Below are 18,540 nucleotides of genomic sequence, written 5' to 3' on the forward strand. Positions count from 1 at the left end.
GCATGAAAACCCATGTCTTTGCCATGAATGTCTTGCTTTATTTTTTGGTCGTAAAACACAGTTTACAATTAGGAAACGTTTGCCGTTTTGCTTGACAACTGACTAGCAAATCTTAGTTTTTCATATATAGCTGCAGCTGTTGTTATTGTTAATAAGCTAATTAATCAATCAGCTCTAAAGTGTATCCACTTTCCATGAGCATCTCCTACTGGTCACAGTTGTTCCTGGGTTCATGGGTTCATCACGACATATCTGCTGGCACGCGAGGCGTTTGTCATCTAGGTCATGTAGGGATGTTTTTTTCTGTGTCGGTGGAGCGGCCACTAGATGGCACTATAAGGCTCCAGAACACAGCACAGCACAGAGTAGAAGTACATCTTAATCCACTGATACAGTGTGACATGGTTCACCCGGTTGAATTGTATGACGAGCATATTAATGGACTAGTCGCAATGTTGCAAGATTGTTATGAACACAAAAAGATACCGAATGAAATGTAGAAGCACTTTTGGAGTTGTAACTCATACCTGCAAGAGACAGTAGACGAAGACTTCTCATTCCGAACAAGTGCTGGAGACCGAAATCTTGCACCTGCGCGCACACACACACACACACACACACACACACACACACACACACACACACACACACACACATACGCACAAAAGCACTATATAAGAAACCCTAATCATTGTGAGAATAAGAGCAACTGACCCCTGACTAAGCCTCGCCCCCCGCTGCTACTCCGTGTGTGATTTTAGTTATGTGTTTTTAATGTTTTTGATGCCTTCTGATTCACGATCATCAGCGTGATCAGACGTTAGTTTGCCTTCTGTGACTTTGTTTCATCATTGTTTGGAGAGCCTCTCAAACAGGAGCGAACCAGGCCCACTTTTCACCACCTATAGTCGGCAGGAGCTTCTTCAGCTGCGGCGTCCCGCATCAGGCGGACAGGATCTTGACTTGGATTTGTCGGATACCAGGCCCAGAACCAGGAAGAGGGGCCACGGAGGAGGGGTCAGGAACAGTCAGCGGGGGTACAGACCTGTGCCACGCTCCGCTATTAAGGGGACACGATCTTAACTAAAACTGGAGCACCACAGGGAACGGTTGTAGCTCCCTTTTTATTCTCACTTTACACAGCTGACTATAGGTATAGTCAGGTGTCCTGTAAAATCCAAAGGTTTTCAGATGACACTGGTCTACTTACCAAATGCAATGACCTGGCCTTTTGACTCTTTTGTCGGCTGGTGTGATGACATTTTTTTTTAAGTAAATGTTGGAAAAACCTACGAGTTGGTTATTGATTTCGCTGCATCACTGTGGATGATAAAAACAGGATCAATAAGATGATCAGAAAGGCTGACTCGGTGATTTGCCTTAACCCCGGACTCACTTGAGGTCACTGTAGAAGAGAGGCCGGGGTTAAAACAAATCTCATTCGGTGAGCAACTGAGGATGCCTCAGTGTTCTACTGAACGACTCAGAAGGTCTTTTGGATTTGGTTTTTAGATTTAGCATCTTTCTGATGTTAATCATGTCTCATATGGCATTTCTGGTGACATTTATTTCTCGTAATGTGTCAGTAGCATGAAAATGCTCAGCACATCCATTGCAATCTGCTTGTCACATATTATAGTATATATAGTTTATAGATATAGTAGATCCTGCCTGTAATTTCACAGATACTGTTCATGTACATGGCTAAGTTGCTTTCCACAGTCTAGAATCTTGGTTGCTAAATGATCGTAGAACATCGGTTAGTCTAAAATGCGAGAAAATGGATGGACTTCTCAAGACTAACTCTCAAGACTTCTTCTTCTATCTTTGTGTGTGTGTGTGTGTGTGTGTGTGTGTGTGTGTTTGTGTGTGTGTGTGTGTGTGTGTGTGTGTGTGTGTGTGTGTGTGTGTGTGTGTGTGTTTTGTGTTACCTGACAGCACCAGCGCAGATAGAGGCTCCTTAATGATGACATGGTGGACAAGTAGCCCAGCCCAGTGTCTGTGATCCGCACACACCTAAAAGTAGACACAATACACAACACAACGGCTGAGTAAACCATGACCTTTCCTTGTTACCAACTCAACTCTGCTAAAATGGAATGTACAAGATGCAACATCTCAATAACTTTGAAGTACCCCAAAAGACACCAGCTAGGTGATTTCCTAATGGACACAAAGGGTGCATTGTGCGTTTGCATCAAGACGAGGGCCACTGACCATATTTGACGCTCTACGCAAATCTAGGATTGAGGGATTACGTCCGCACAGCTCTCAACATGGCAACGGCTGAGCCAGTGGCTAGCAGCTAACCGTGCTAACTGTGCTAACAGTGCAAACAACAGCAACAATGCTGACGCAGCTAACAGTGTTTACCCGAAGGGGAGTCGTAGGGTGGGCGCTACACTTTAAGCTATCGGCTGAAGCCGCATTATGAGAGCGGTGCAGAGCAGCAGCCCTGAGCTAACCAGTGAGGCACGCTCACATGCGCTAGCATTCACTAAAATACATGCACGGCTGGCCTGGCTATGTAAACAACGTCACACACGCTCTGGTAGACATTACTCCTCTATATCTTTACATAGATGATAGTTGTTTGCTGATATATTGATGCTCTGAATAACGTATAGAGAATATTTAAGCAAATCTGACAAGCAACAGAATATCATAACATATATGAATATCTACTGATGTGAAAAAAGTCATGTGATTACATTTTTGACATATCCACCAGCTCTAGTTCAGTGTACTCTAATGGCCTCCAGTCTCCAGAGCTCAGTCTAATCGAGCATCTTTAGGATAAGATGGATGGATGAAAGGCGTACCTAATAAAGAGAGCATCAATGCTGATGTCATTAGTCATTAGTGTCATCTTGAGAATCACTCTACCACTGGGCCATCATGCTGCATATTTCAATATTTATATAATATTTGATGCTGTTAGATCTCAAACAATCAAATCATCTGCTTTTGGAAAGAAAAGGTATTTGAAAAACATATAAATACTTTTATTTTTATTATTATTATTGCATTCCACTCTACAACCTTGTTGCTAAAGAAGGCAACATTTGTAAGTGTTAGTATAGTGTAGTCCTCCGTGTAACTGGACGACTTTAGCATGAGTCACTCCAGTACATGAAGGGTTGTGCAAACACTCTACTTTGAAACACATGAAAACACTCAGTGGCCTCATTATTAGGCACACCGATACGATCAACCAGTTCTCACTCCCGACTCATCAAATACCGAGGCTTGGTCGGCGCCCCTCGGTGTCTGATATTGACAAAGGAGGCAGCCTTTCGCGTCTGAATGAGACGCACGGTGCTTCCAACTAGCTCTGCTGTGAACCCATCTGTGTCGTTATTAGACGAAGAGAGCAGGTTCATGTAAGGTGGGCTGGAAGTGAGGTTGAAAGGGAACAGAACTTACACATGTCTCTGAATATAATGCAGTCCAACACCATCTCCTTAACCAGAAGGTCTCTCCCAAACCAGACATACATGCCCTCTGTTTGTTTGACTGAAGGTTACACTGAACTGAACAAACTAAACTATTGAGGTTTATCCTGCCGGCTACAATGGATATCTTAGTAATGGTTGGGTGTCAATAGATGCATACATTTTGGGTCCAGCTCCAGGTTGGAAGCATATTAGGGTTCACTAGCTCCTGTGCTGAAAAACACTTTATGGAAAGTTAAATGTATGTGAGTGTAGAATGCCCAGAATGCATTATTGCTTACTTTGACGCTCATATACTTTCTCAATTACTATCTTCATCAGATGTCTTCTCACTCTTAGTCGGGCTGCGAAGATACGCTTTCCTCCCAATTAATACTACGACGATACTTGGGTGCAGGTTGGATATGTATTGTGATTCCATATTACGATTTATTGCGATAAATGGTTACTTTAACACTAGACCAGGGGAAATAGTTGAACCATACACTCATAGGGCCTTGAATGTCTAAATTGATACAGCAAAAAGTTCTGCCTGAATGTATTTATCATGAATATCAGTGTATGGGTGCACTGCAGTTAGTGTGGCTGATTTGACCGCGGTCGAGCATTATGGGTACTCGTGTTGGAGGTATTACCGCAATTTGGTACCTGTCCAAGCATTCGGCGCTAGCCATGTTGTCTGCTTCTGCTTTTCCTGGCAATGTGCGAAACACAGTGTCTCCATACTCTATTGTATGTGTAGTGTCTACCATTCTTTGTGTTTAAAATGTGACTGTGCAGGTCGTATCCCTGTGGATCTCGAAGAGTTTCTTGAAGTAATTGTTGACTTGAGTACAGTTTTTAGCTCCTCTAGCCCCTTCTGCACATATCAGGCTCTATCACAGGCCTTTGGGGATGAAGGGGGATGAGCGCACTGGACCACAAACGCACTGACCTGTCCAACACCAGTTCTTCCAGTTTATGAAGGTCACAGGCAATGTACTCCAGGGCCATGTCAGTGATCCGAGGGCACCAGGACAAGTCCAGACTGCGGAGCTTACGCAGATTCTCAGCAACCAGCTCCACGCCGTCGTCGGTGATCTTGGAGCAGCCAGAGAGGCTGAGGGCAGTCAGGTTGGGAAGGCTGTGCACCATGTTGACCACACCGTGATTGGTGATCTCCCAGCAGGAGTGAAGCCGCAGAGTGTGGGTGGTGTAGCCCTGGGGGTGGAAGGTCATTTTAGTTTATTTGATTATGTAAGTGAAAGCCTTTTAGTGGAATGAATTCTACTTCTGCATGGCTCTCTAACATAAAATATATGAATATGCTACGCTTGTGGCACCATCCGTTTTTCATATATAAACCATCCACCCATTAAACCTTGGTTTCTCAAAATAAATCTGATGAAAACTTTTCGTGGACACTAAAATCAGAAACCTTCCTCCAGATTCATTTCATGCATCATTTAACTTGGCCTCTGTCAGGTTTGATTAGGGCTGAGCACAAAAGTGCCATGGGCCCTAGTACTGAAAGTCAGAGGAACATATTGTTTTTGTAGATATTATTATTATCATTACTATCCATCTATCCATTATATGTAACCGCTTATCCTGTTCAGGGTCGCAGGGGGCTGGAGCCAATCCCTGATGACATTGGATGAAGGCAGAGTACACCTTTTCTGAGGGGGTTGGGATGCTCAAAAATGCACAAAAAATGGCGCGGACTTAGGAACTGTGACTGGGCTCAGGCGCTGCTCATAGCTCCCCATAACAGTGAGATGTCGTTCAGCACTATTTAACATTCAGAGCACTAATCTCTCACCTATCAACTATCATCTATGTAAATATCTAGAAGAGTAATGTCTACCTGAGCAGTGTGTGTTGTTATCACAGCTTCTCCTCTCTTCATTCACATAGCCGGCTGACCGTGCATGTGAGTGCATGTGAGTGCATGTGAGTGCATGTGAGCTTGACCCATTGGTTAGCTCACGGTCGCCGCTCTGCACTGCTCTTATACGGCGGTACCAGCTGATAATGCCATCATGACCAACAAAACATCCCCACCAAATTTGAGGTATATCTACAAATTTGTAACACCTCCAGACTTTAAAAAAAAGCTTCTTCAAGCCATACCGTGAGTCCAACAGGAAGTCAGCCATTTTAAATTTACAATGCCGTTTATTTTGCAAAGTGACCCCTTTCACAGCTGTTGTACTTTTAATGAACTCCTCCTTGAGGATTAACCTGAGCAACTTCAAATTTGGAAGGTGACATCTTAAAATGTTTGCAATGCTAAATTGCAAATCTTTTGAGTTCATGGTGTCACACCTGTATGTCAAGTTGGGTTTTTGTCCTGTCTCCACGTTTGTTTTGTGACTTCCTGTTTTATTTTGGAAATTAACTCTCCTCTCGTTTCAGGTTCCTTGCCCTTCCTCATGTGTCACCAGTCTGATTGTCTTCCCTGATTCCTGATTGTCTCCACCTGTTCCCCCACTTCCCTCATGTGTACTTATAGTCTGCGTCTCCCCTTGTCCTGTGCCAGTGTGTCATGTCCTTTCGTCTTGCACACCCGCCTTATGCTATCAGCAAGTCCAAGCCATAGTATTGTCTGTCCCGTTCTTGTTTCTTGTTTCTTGTTTCCTCTGTAAGAGCGATTTTGTTTTGCATTTTGCCATTTTGACCATTCAGCTCTTTGAGTTGAATCAGAGCTTTTTATTTGTAGTTTTATACCTTCCTTGAGAAGTGATTTTTGGTTTGGCTTTTGCCGTTTTAACTTTACAGCTCCTTGAGTTAAATCAGAGTTTTTTTAGTTCTGCTTTGTTAGTTTTTTTTTCCTTCCTCGCTAAGAGAGGTTTTTGTTTCCAGGGATTTCCCTGAGCATTTTTTGTTGGAAATAAAAGATCGTCAGTTGAACCTCAACTCTGCGTCCGAGTCCTCATCAAGAGTTCCCTCCGTGACACATGGCCCTCGATGTGGCGTGGCTGTCAATATTTGCCCTAAACATGAAATGGGAAGTCGTCGTAACTCAACTTTACATCGTCCAATCTGCTCCAAATTGCTGGATGAGTCAAGGCCTGAAGACGAATACATGCCCATATTGAGTCATGGTCATAGCGCTACCTACTGACCGCAGGAAGTCAACCTTATGTGAAAAAGATCATTTACCTGGTGTGGTCAACACATGATATAAAGCAACATAGTGTATGATTAATGTGTGTCCTCTTGCATCACATAGTGGACACTGGATGTGGTACACAATTTGCAGTTCATGTCCAGAGCCACGCACTCCATGCGTCTAAGTCATGCTTGCGGTGTCCAAGTCGTGGAAATGCATACCCACGGCAGCCGGCATCCCGCCAGTACTCGAGATAATTGTTTATTAAAGAAATGAACTTCATTATTTAGTAATTTATTTACTTATTCATATTATATTTATATCTAATTCATAGTTTTTTACTAAACTAAAAACGGTATAGCTGAGGAAAACTAATGATAATGCTGTGTAAGATTATCACTATGACTGCTCCTTATCACTTTCATATAAAAAATTCACTAGTGCGTCTTTAAAAGAATAATACAATTATTATTTTTTCCAACCAAACCAGTACCTCCCTCAATGTCAGCTGGGATGGGCTCCAGGCCCTAGCGACCCTAGAGGATAAATGGGTCTCGCTAATGGATGGATGACTAATAATAGGAATACAAACGTCAAGGAAAGGAACATATACTGTGTGTCGACTGAAAAACAGAATTCTTGAGATCCACAGTGAGATGTGAGAGGTGTGTGAATGTGAACAGTAAAGAACCAAAGCTGGTTTCTCTTGTGACACGTTACCTGTTTGGCTGTGAAGTAGGCCATGGCCGTGTCGGTGACGTGGTAGGCCTGCAGGCTCAACTCCGATAGGTTGGGCAGGAGCTGTGAGATAGCAGCGATGGCGTCATCCGCCACATTGATGCAGTCACTGACACTGAGGGAAGTTAGTCGGGCGTTCAGACTGGACCACAGGCCGGCCTCTGTGAAGTCGTTGCAGCCTGACAGTTCAAGGTGCATCAGGCCTTGCATTTGCTCCAACATGACCTGCAACATCAAGGACACCAGTTTGACTTCCTGATGTAGCTGCTGAGATGTGGTTACAGAGAGATAATGAGTACTGAGATAACAAGAGGATTGACAAAATCGAAATAATGAAAAAGTAAAAGCAGCATTATACATAAACAAGTCTTTTAACGTGGTATTTGGTCAAACACAGGAACCCCACTTAAAGCTACATTTGGTAACTTTAATGAAAATAACTTTTTGTCACATTTGCTGCCACTACATTCTGACAGTAGTACATGAGACGCATGATCTATGAAAAATATGTCAAATGTCACGAGGAAAAGGAGGCAGACGATTGTTTCACAGTTGATCTGTCTAGCAGGATATAGTTTGAGTTTGAGCAAATAAACTTAGCGTGTACAGTTGTACAATGTTTGTATCAGCATGTACTGCTGTATTCACACAAAAAAATGTCTAGCTTCTATTTGATGAGTCAGCGCTCTTACTCTTACTCTTACTCGTACTCTTTTTCGGGGGCGGGTTGTGGGGAAAGCAGGCTATCTCTACCTCTAAGGCTGAGCCCAGCCACCCTATGAAGAAGCTCATTTCAGCCACTTGTATCCACGATCTCATTCTTTTGGTCACTACCCCAAGATCATGACCATAGGTGAGGGTTGGAATGGTAGATTAGGAGATTTAGCTTCCTGCATCATCCTTCATACAGTAACCTGTACTAGTACTAGTCATTCATTCATTTAAACAGCGTCCTTCATACAGTAACCTGTACTAGTACTAATCATTCATTACAAACATCATCCTTCATACAGTAACCTGTACTAGTATTAGTCATTCATTTAAACATCATCCTTCATACAGTAACCTGTACTAGTACTAGTCATTCATTTAAACATCATCCTTCATACAGTAACCTGTACTAGTACTAGTCATTCATTCATTTAAACATCATCCTTCATACATTAACCTGTACTAGTACTAGTCATTCATTCATTTAAACATCATCCTTCATACATTAACTTGTACTAGTACTAGTCATTCATTTAAACATCATCCTTCATACAGTAACCTGTACTAGTACTAGTCATTCATTCATTTAAACATCATCCTTCATACATTAACTTGTACTAGTACTAGTCATTCATTCATTTAAACATCATCCTTCATACAGTAACCTGTACTAGTACTAGTCATTCATTTAAGCATCATCCTTCATACAGTGACCTGTACTAGTACTAATCATTCATTTAAACATCATCCTTCATACAGTAACCTGTACTAGTACTAGTCATTCATTTAAACATCATCCTTCATACAGTAACCTGTACTAGTACTAGTCATTCATTTAAACATCATCCTTCATACAGTAACCTGTACTAGTACTAGTCATTCATTTAAACATCATCCTTCATACAGTAACCTGTACTAGTACTAATCATTCATTTAAACATCATCCTTCATACATTAACCTGTACTAGTACTAGTCATTCATTCATTTAAACATCATCCTTCATACAGTAACCTGTACTAGTACTAGTCATTCATTACAAGCATCACCCTTCATACAGTAACCTGTACTGGTACTAGTCATTCATTTAAACATCATCCTTCATACAGTAACCTGTACTAGAACTAGTCATTCATTACAAGCATCACCCTTCATACAGTAACCTGTACTGGTACTAGTCATTCATTTAAACATCATCCTTCATACAGTAACCTGTACTAGTACTAGTCATTCATTACAAGCATCACCCTTCATACAGTAACCTGTACTAGTACTAGTCATTCTTTATACCATCATCCTTCATACAGTAACCTGTACTAGTACTAGTCATTCTTTATACCATCATCCTTCATACATTAACCTGTACTAGTACTAGTCATTCTTTATACCATCATCCTTCATACAGTAACCTGTACTAGTACTAGTCATTCTTTATACCATCATCCTTCATACAGTAACCTGTACTAGTACTAGTCATTCTTTATACCATCATCCTTCATACAGTAACCTGTACTAGTACTAGTCATTCTTTATACCATCATCCTTCATACAGTAACCTGTACTAGTACTAGTCATTCTTTATACCATCATCCTTCATACAGTAACCTGTACTAGTACTAGTCATTCATTCATTTAAACATCATCCTTCATACAGTAACCTGTACTAGTACTAGTCATTCATTACAAGCATCACCCTTCATACAGTAACCTGTACTGGTACTAGTCATTCATTTAAACATCATCCTTCATACAGTAACCTGTACTAGAACTAGTCATTCATTACAAGCATCACCCTTCATACAGTAACCTGTACTGGTACTAGTCATTCATTTAAACATCATCCTTCATACAGTAACCTGTACTAGTACTAGTCATTCATTACAAGCATCACCCTTCATACAGTAACCTGTACTAGTACTAGTCATTCTTTATACCATCATCCTTCATACAGTAACCTGTACTAGTACTAGTCATTCTTTATACCATCATCCTTCATACATTAACCTGTACTAGTACTAGTCATTCTTTATACCATCATCCTTCATACAGTAACCTGTACTAGTACTAGTCATTCTTTATACCATCATCCTTCATACAGTAACCTGTACTAGTACTAGTCATTCTTTATACCATCATCCTTCATACAGTAACCTGTACTAGTACTAGTCATTCTTTATACCATCATCCTTCATACAGTAACCTGTACTAGTACTAGTCATTCATTCATTTAAACATCATCCTTCATACAGTAACCTGTACTAGTACTAGTCATTCATTACAAGCATCACCCTTCATACAGTAACCTGTACTGGTACTAGTCATTCATTTAAACATCATCCTTCATACAGTAACCTGTACTAGAACTAGTCATTCATTACAAGCATCACCCTTCATACAGTAACCTGTACTGGTACTAGTCATTCATTTAAACATCATCCTTCATACAGTAACCTGTACTAGTACTAGTCATTCATTACAAGCATCACCCTTCATACAGTAACCTGTACTAGTACTAGTCATTCTTTATACCATCATCCTTCATACAGTAACCTGTACTAGTACTAGTCATTCTTTATACCATCATCCTTCATACATTAACCTGTACTAGTACTAGTCATTCTTTATACCATCATCCTTCATACAGTAACCTGTACTAGTACTAGTCATTCTTTATACCATCATCCTTCATACAGTAACCTGTACTAGTACTAGTCATTCTTTATACCATCATCCTTCATACAGTAACCTGTACTAGTACTAGTCATTCTTTATACCATCATCCTTCATACAGTAACCTGTACTAGTACTAGTCATTCTTTATACCATCATCCTTCATACAGTAACCTGTACTAGTACTAGTCATTCTTTATACCATCATCCTTCATACAGTAACCTGTACTAGTACTAGTCATTCATTACAAACAGCGTCCTTCATACAGTAACCTGTACTAGTACTAGTTTTTCCTTACAAACATCATCCTTCATTACAGGCTAGATTTTATAAAGCCTGAACACGGAGAGGAAGTACAGAAGTTTAGTTTTCTCTCAGACCACTCAAATTACAAAAGGCTGAATCGTTACTATGGGATTTTTGACCACTGACGCCAAAAATAAATTGCCTTCCCCAGTCCTCACTATCATAAAAAGTACATAAACATTTCAAAAATATTCTCCATCCGGGCACCCAAAAGTGGAGCCTGGTGGATAAACTGAATGACAGCATAGTAAAATAATAGTAATAAACACTTAAAAATGTCATATCTGCTTACAACTTTATAAACCATTCATTATATATATATATACAATATCTGTTTGTATTATCTTGCACATTATGCAGCATAAATGCCTCTTGTCTGTGTTATGGTAACAGAGCATTTACATCTGAAGACAATGATTTTTCCTTCTTATTCTCTCTTGAAACAGTTACATTACTGGCTCTGGTCTGGTCTTGTCTCAATTGACAGGCAGTTCTGTGAAGAAAGGTGGCATCATCCATTTATGAACATTATTGAAATAAAAAAATGCCAGAACAAAAAAATAATTACCTGCAAAACATCTGTTTTTGTGAAAACAAGCAGGATGAAATAGCATTACATAACACAAAGAGAGCTGAGTTTGAATTTCACAATATTGTGCACTCATCTATCTTCTACTTTTTCTTTGCATTTGCTTTTTTTACTTCTTTTCTTTTTCTAAATGGAATTCTCTTGTTCAAGGTGCAAGAAAATGGTAATGCACAAATCATAACCCTGCAACAGCAAAGTCCATATATATAGATCATGCATTCAACAAATCCAGCTTTCTCCATGGCAACCATCCTCTCATCCCAGAATAGCCACCTAGCCTAGCAGGTTTGAAGAGCCATCTGACAAACAACTCATCTGAAAGGCACCTCATGCCTCTTTTGTTCTTATGGAATATGACAGCATAAAGGCAGAGATCTTGAGAATTGAAGTCACAGAAAAATCATAGTGTATTCACATGTTTTGCCACTGCTGTATAAAACTATGTATTATCATAACAAAAACAGCAGGTTTGTGGCTCCTACTGTATACAGACTGAAGGAAAACAGGTTTAACTCTCCTGTGTTCTGCGAGCTTTCATCCCACTAGTGATTACAGTGAAGTGGAATAACATTGACATTGAGGAGGGTTGAAATAAGCTGTAGGCCTATCTTAATGGCTCACATTTTTTCCACTGCACTATTAATTCCATCAGTACAACAGTCTCTCTCTTTTTCTCATCAACACCAACATCGTTTTAATTCTCAAATTATTTCCTATTTACAGGTAGGAATTTACAGCTAACGTTAATGAAACTCAACATTTCCTTTATACATTCCAAATTAAAAGCCTAAGAAGAAACATAGTGTTTGTGCCACTGGAATGCTTTTATTGTGAAACATCTGTGCATTGACCGTAGTTTAACGGCAAAAGCTAAAAATAAAAGTCAAACTGAACACGGTCATGCTCCCAACTCATCAAATCATGACGCTTGGTCAGTGGCCCTACACTCTACGTACATTAATGACGCTCTAGGTACACCTATAATGCTCTAGGTAACCCTATGACGTTCTAGGTACCCCTATGATGCTCTAGATATCCCTGGCCCTATGACGTTCTAGGTACCCCTTTGACGCTATAAGTACCCCCATGACACTCTAGGTACCCCTATGCTGCTCTAGGTAACCCTATGACGCTTTAGGTAATCAGTTTCCGCTCGTCGCATACATACAGTCTCTATTCAAAATAAACTTCCAAGGTAGGTTAACATAGTTTTTAGGTATACTTATGCAACCAAACTGCTAGTTTATACTGGAGTTAGTTGAAAGCCTAGTGCATCTCATACCAACGCTAAAGGGTGCCTCAGTGTGTTCACATCAGATGCCAAGGGGTACATGCCAAGCATTGGTATTTGTTAAGTTGGGAGTGAGAACTTGTTGGAAAAAAGATTGGAAATAACGAATGAATGAAAACAGTATTTGTGTTAACGAGAGAGTCAGAGCAGTAAAGTGGTGAGTATGTTATGAATACGATGTTGTACTGCCCTGAAATAAGGGCTGAAGAAATGGAAACTTTACAACTTTTTCAAGGCAACAGGAAACATGGAGGAAGTTTTGAGTTGCGATCAGAAAGCAGAAAGGATGTGTCTCTTTCAAACAAATAACCATATTGGTGGCTGCTCACATTTGTTCCTGACCTGCGCCACTACTTTGTTGTCTCAATTGCTGCTGACACTGTAAGAACTTGAACCAGCTGCCATGTATAACTTAGAATCAGCTCAGATCTGGGGAAATTCACATCAAATAACCTCTGTCTTTTCCACACACACACATCCTGACTTACCTCCAAACCGGCATCTGTGATGGTGGACCTCTTGAGACTGACTGAGCGAACACCTTTCTTGGACAGCGGGTAGTTGTCGATAAACTCACAAATGTCCAGGTCTGAGACTCCCACTAGGCAGAAAGACTGGAAGCCACGCAAGGCGAAGGCCTGCAGACTGACAAACTCCTTCTCCCCATTAGGCAGTAGGGTATATAGCTCCTTGGCATGCAAGATGGGTGTCACACCCTCCCAGAACTTGGGCTGGTAGAGCACCTTGCGCCATGTCTTGCATACCTGCGCCAGCACACATTTTTCAGCTGTAGTGAAGTACCAGAGCAATCGGTTGAGCAGCTTCTCATCCAGGACAAGCTGGCGTTCCAGCAGCATGGGCTTGGGCAGACTGAGAGGGGGAAGCTGACGAAGGGACGGCTTCAAGCCCACCAGAGGCTTTCCAGGCTCCATGTCAGAGCCCAAGAGAGAGGCTGCTGAGTTGAGCATGCCAGGGCCGTCCAGGTGATGGTGGTGGTGGTAGGGAATGGAGGACGGTGGTGGAGGCAGGATGGAGGGTACTGAGGAGGACTGGCACAGACGGTTCTTGGCAGCAGGTGTCCCCTTGGTGATACTCGCACTGCCTAGACCGTTAGGCTGGCTCGGGGGCAACTTCACCATGCCGTTGCGAGTCACGCAGGGAGACTTCAGCTCGCTGGGGGTGGTCATGTTCAACATTGGGAACCTGGTGAAAGAGAAAAGTGAAACAGCGTACTGTAAAACACTGAAAATTTGTGTGCTAAGTCTAATTTACAAAGAGCCAGGGTGTGAAAAGCAAACAGCAAAGTGTGTTTCTTTCTACCACACTGCATCTTAGTTTTATAATTTCAGGAATTCTCTTTAAGACAGTTGAGGATCATTTGCCCAAACTTCAGTGCCATAGCATACGTATGATTTCTTTGGTATTTCTAAAGAGTTTTGTGAATTGTGACAAACATGTTTTTTAAAAGCAGGGTTTCCCCAAAACAATTAGATTTTGTCACCGCGATAGCGTCCCAACCATGCAACATGCATTCACAAATCTTGACAGGTGTGTAGTTGAGATCAAAATGAAGGCTGACTTTTAAGATTGGTGTGGTCTAAGCAAGGTGGAGAATGATTCATTAAAAAAGTTGTTAGACAAAAACTGGACAACTCCCAGAGTAGAGCTACCTTGTCAATCACAAGGTAGCCCCACCCTAAAGCATACCCTGCTATATGGTCTATTTGACTCTAAATGGACCATAATTTACAATATGAACATCATGCTGTATTAAAGAAGAAACTAGAGATTGAGACCATAAAGTGAGAAGTAAAGTCATTTTCTCATAGACTTCTAGACAGCCAGAGAAATCGCCCCCTGATGGACATTAGAAAGAATGCAGGTTTAAGACATGAATCATTGGCTTCACTTTTCAGACTTCCTGGTCCATCCCTTGCCTGGTAGCCGTTTATTACATTTATTGCTCTCCTCTGGTTACATTCATCAGGGTAACCTTTTGAACTTCCGACAAGTAACTAGTCAAACTTGTTACCATTTTCATAGAACCATAATATTTTATTGAGCTTTTAGTTCGGATTAGCAGGAGACGAAGCGATTTAACGGGCCGGAGCGGCCATTAAATTGCCACAGTAGGGATTTCAAACTAAACTTTGATCAATACATCTGGCGAATGTCCACTCAGTAGTCAACAAGATGGATGAGCTGCTGCTTCTCAACAGACCAAACAGAGACTTTTGCAGACCTGTCGCCCTGTGCTTCACGGAACCCTGACTTGGTGAGCACTTCCCGGACACTTCACTCCACCTGCTGAGCTTGCAACTCCTCAGAGCGGGCCTCAGTAAAAAAACTTTCAAAACACATACATATTAAGTGTTCCACCAGGGATAATAACACACTGGACCACTTCTGGACTGGATTAAATGACGCCTATCAATCTGTCCCCTGTGCAGCTTTGGGACTCTCTGATCAATATTTGGTACCAGCACCCGGACTATCAGCACTGGCGCCCCCCAGGGATGTGTGCTCTCCCCACTGCTCTTCTCCCTCTACACCAACGACTGCACCTCAGAGGACCCGTCTGTGAAACTCCTGAAGTTCACAGACGACACAACGGTCATCGGCCTCATCAGGGACGGTGATGAGTCTGCGTACAGAGGGTGAACAGCTGGTCCTCTGGTGCGGTCAGAACAACCTGAAGTTAAACAAGCTCAAAACTGTGGAGATGACAGTGGACTTCAGGAGGAGCCCCCCAACACTTCCACCCCTCACCATTCTCAACAACACTGTGTCCGCTGTGGAGACCTTCAGGTTTCTGGGATCCACAATCTCCCAGGAGCTGCTGATCCTGTTCTACTCCACCATCATCCAGTCTGTTCTCTGCTCCTCCATCACTGTGTGGTTTGGATCGACCACCAAACAGGACAGGAACAGACTACAACGGACTATCAGGTCTGCAGAGAGAATCACTGGTTCCAGCCTGCCCTCCATCCTGGACTTGTACACCTCCAGAGTCAGGAAACGGGCTGTAAAGATCACTGCAGAACCTTAACACCCTGGACACAAGCTGTTCAACTCCTCCCCTCTGGTAGGCGCTACAGAGCTCTGTATGCCAAAACCACCAGAACCAGGACCAGCTTATTTCCACTGGCCGTCACTCTGATGAACAATAAATAAGCACTACTACCTCTGTTTGCACTATTACCACCACTTGCACTATCACCTCAATTCCATTGCCATTGTTGTTTATAGGTTTATGTTCACATGTGTGTGTATATATATATATATATATATATATATATATATATATATATATATATATACACACACACTTTTTTTGGGATATATATTTATACTTATATTGTATATAGCTGTTTAAATGTTTATACCTACATCTGTTCTACTTTTTTGCTGCCCTTTTCATTCTTTATATTTTCTTTTTCTTGTTTATTGTAAAACAGTGTATGTACATTGAGAGCGGAGTGGAAACCGGAGCCAAATTCCATGTAAGCTGATTCTAATTCGGTATATATAGACGTTTTTGTAAAAACTATGTTTTTTATTTTATATATATATATATATATATATATATATATACAATATTCATACAAACACCTATTTATTCACTACCTGTGTAATAACAGCACATACCAGCCCTGTATATTCTTTACCTTTATTTGTTGTCCTTGTGCCTAGCTTTTATTTTCTATTTCTGTGTAAGTACATGGTGAGAGATGCAAAAAAAAAATGGAGCCAACTTCCTTGAATGACAGACTTTGCTAAATACAGCTGATTCTGACACTTCTATTTTGTTGTTTGCATTCAACAGAGCTGGACATTGTATCCAAGTGAAAACACATCATAGTGTAAATGAATGCTGAGGCCCACAGCCTCATCGAGTCTGTTCTCTGTGATCTCACTGTATCAGCAGCAGGGGGACAGACAGCTCACAGGCTCAGAGCGCTCAGTTATGTAACATGTTGACTCCAGGGCTTCACACACAACAGCATCTCTCCGGCACACTCAACTGATACAAGCAGCTGCCCTATTAACACCTGCTACATCCCCTTACACATACAGCTACATACACTGCATGTGCATACTGTCTATAAGTTACCAAGAGCGCTTTTCAATTCAACTACATCTGGCAGCATTTTACGATTTATCACTTTCAAGTATTTGTTGTCGGTCCCTTAGCAGATGGTGAGTGGCTCTGCCTCTGCTGTAGCATCAGCGAGGTTCATCCATTACATAATACAACACGGTTGTCAACTATACCGGCCACAGCTAGCAATGAGAAAGGTTTCTAAAGAGCAGACATGTTTCAGAGCAAAGTCGGGCTGAATCATCAGGGAACAGATGACGAAGATATTCCCTCAGATGTCGCAACATGTTAATTCATTGTAAAGTAGTGAATGCACAGCTACAGCAAGATCTATATTTACCGTTCCTCCATCTGTTGTCATGTCTGTGGTGTCTGTGTCAGGCAGGGAGGTGGAGGGATGCTGCCCGAGATCCACCAGAAGCAACAATAACAGGGCAAGCGCCTCCTCACAATGAACCCCTATCTCCACAAATCTGAACTGTTTTCATGTTGTTCTGCTTCTACTAACACCATCCGCAAACACTGCAAGGACGCAAGTTGTTTCACACTTTAGCGTAGTAGAGTAGTCTTTGCGGGCCCAGGGTGAAAGTGAGCTGTGGGCCCCCAACCAGACCCCTCACCCACCATTAGTTTAAGCAATTTGATTGAATGCAAATGTCCATCGTGGTCGTTACATCAACTGTCATTTTACAGCTTTTAAAAGTCGATTTTGACAGTGCTCCTATTCAAGGCTTGTGCTCAGAATAATGATAGCCCTCTTCAGGGCCTTATCCTGGGGCAGTTCCATGCTGGTATCCCCCGTTAACAGCCTGCCAAACACCACAGAGAAATATGCTTTCTAGAAGTGTAATGATAACTCACCAAACACACAGTGCATCACAGACTGGGTCTAATCAGAAGGAATTCTGCGAAAAGGTTGAGCAGCTTTGATATTTCTTAGTCAGAAGCAAGAAACAACTGATGATGAAGGATACACATAACCAACACGGACTTGATATTAAGCACTATTCTTTGTTATATCCTGTTGATACTGATCAAATGTGTGGCAAAAATCTTTACCAAATCAGAATCAAGTATCATGTAGGAACTGCTGCCCCTCTGTCTTCAACCCCTAGATTCCATCCCTCTGTCATAGCATGCTGTCTGTCAGATCCCTGGTCTGAATAGAAAACCGCCATATGCTTTGATTACATATATATAAACTGTTGGTTAACCTTTCACTTTATAAATGTGCTACTTATATACTTTGAAAATAAAATCATTTATAAATGTCAGAACAATGATTTTTTTCTTCCTCGGAATTCATTCATATATTTATGCCTCGTCTGTTATATTTCATGTTTATACTGAACTTACACATAGGTTTCTGTAACTCCTCCTTGACTGGCACCTGCCAAACCCATCTCTAGCATTTCTGTGGGTAATTCCTCAGCTAAATGAGTTCTATGTCGAGACAAGCCAAAGACTTTTATAGCTTCAATCACCTTTGGGAAGTCTCTTTCTTTTCTTCAGCCAAGGTTTTTCCAGGAAAGGCTGAAACTTGTGAGATCCTCTGGCTTTCCAAATTGGAAAATTGGCCAGGAAA

General features: G+C 41.5%; 1 protein-coding gene across 1 annotated transcript in view; it reads right to left on the reverse strand.

The window, feature by feature from the left end:
* Nucleotides 1-18,540, reverse strand: part of fbxl16 (F-box and leucine-rich repeat protein 16) — a 36,027-nt gene that overhangs the window by 6,803 nt on the left and 10,684 nt on the right. Inside the window, exons 2-6 of the mRNA XM_068724807.1 lie at nucleotides 13,342-14,056; nucleotides 7,270-7,512; nucleotides 4,390-4,655; nucleotides 1,932-2,016; nucleotides 528-591 (exon numbers count right to left, since the gene is read on the reverse strand). Of these exons, the coding sequence (XP_068580908.1) occupies nucleotides 528-591; nucleotides 1,932-2,016; nucleotides 4,390-4,655; nucleotides 7,270-7,512; nucleotides 13,342-14,049 (1,366 nt within the window). The 5' untranslated portion in view covers nucleotides 14,050-14,056. The remainder of the gene's footprint in view (nucleotides 1-527; nucleotides 592-1,931; nucleotides 2,017-4,389; nucleotides 4,656-7,269; nucleotides 7,513-13,341; nucleotides 14,057-18,540) is intronic.

This window comes from Cebidichthys violaceus, unplaced genomic scaffold (genome assembly GCF_023349555.1).
Source record: "Cebidichthys violaceus isolate CVI_PGR_0920_01 unplaced genomic scaffold, fCebVio1.0.p SCAF_32, whole genome shotgun sequence".
In the NCBI taxonomy this organism is placed as follows: Eukaryota; Metazoa; Chordata; class Actinopteri; order Perciformes; family Stichaeidae; genus Cebidichthys; species Cebidichthys violaceus.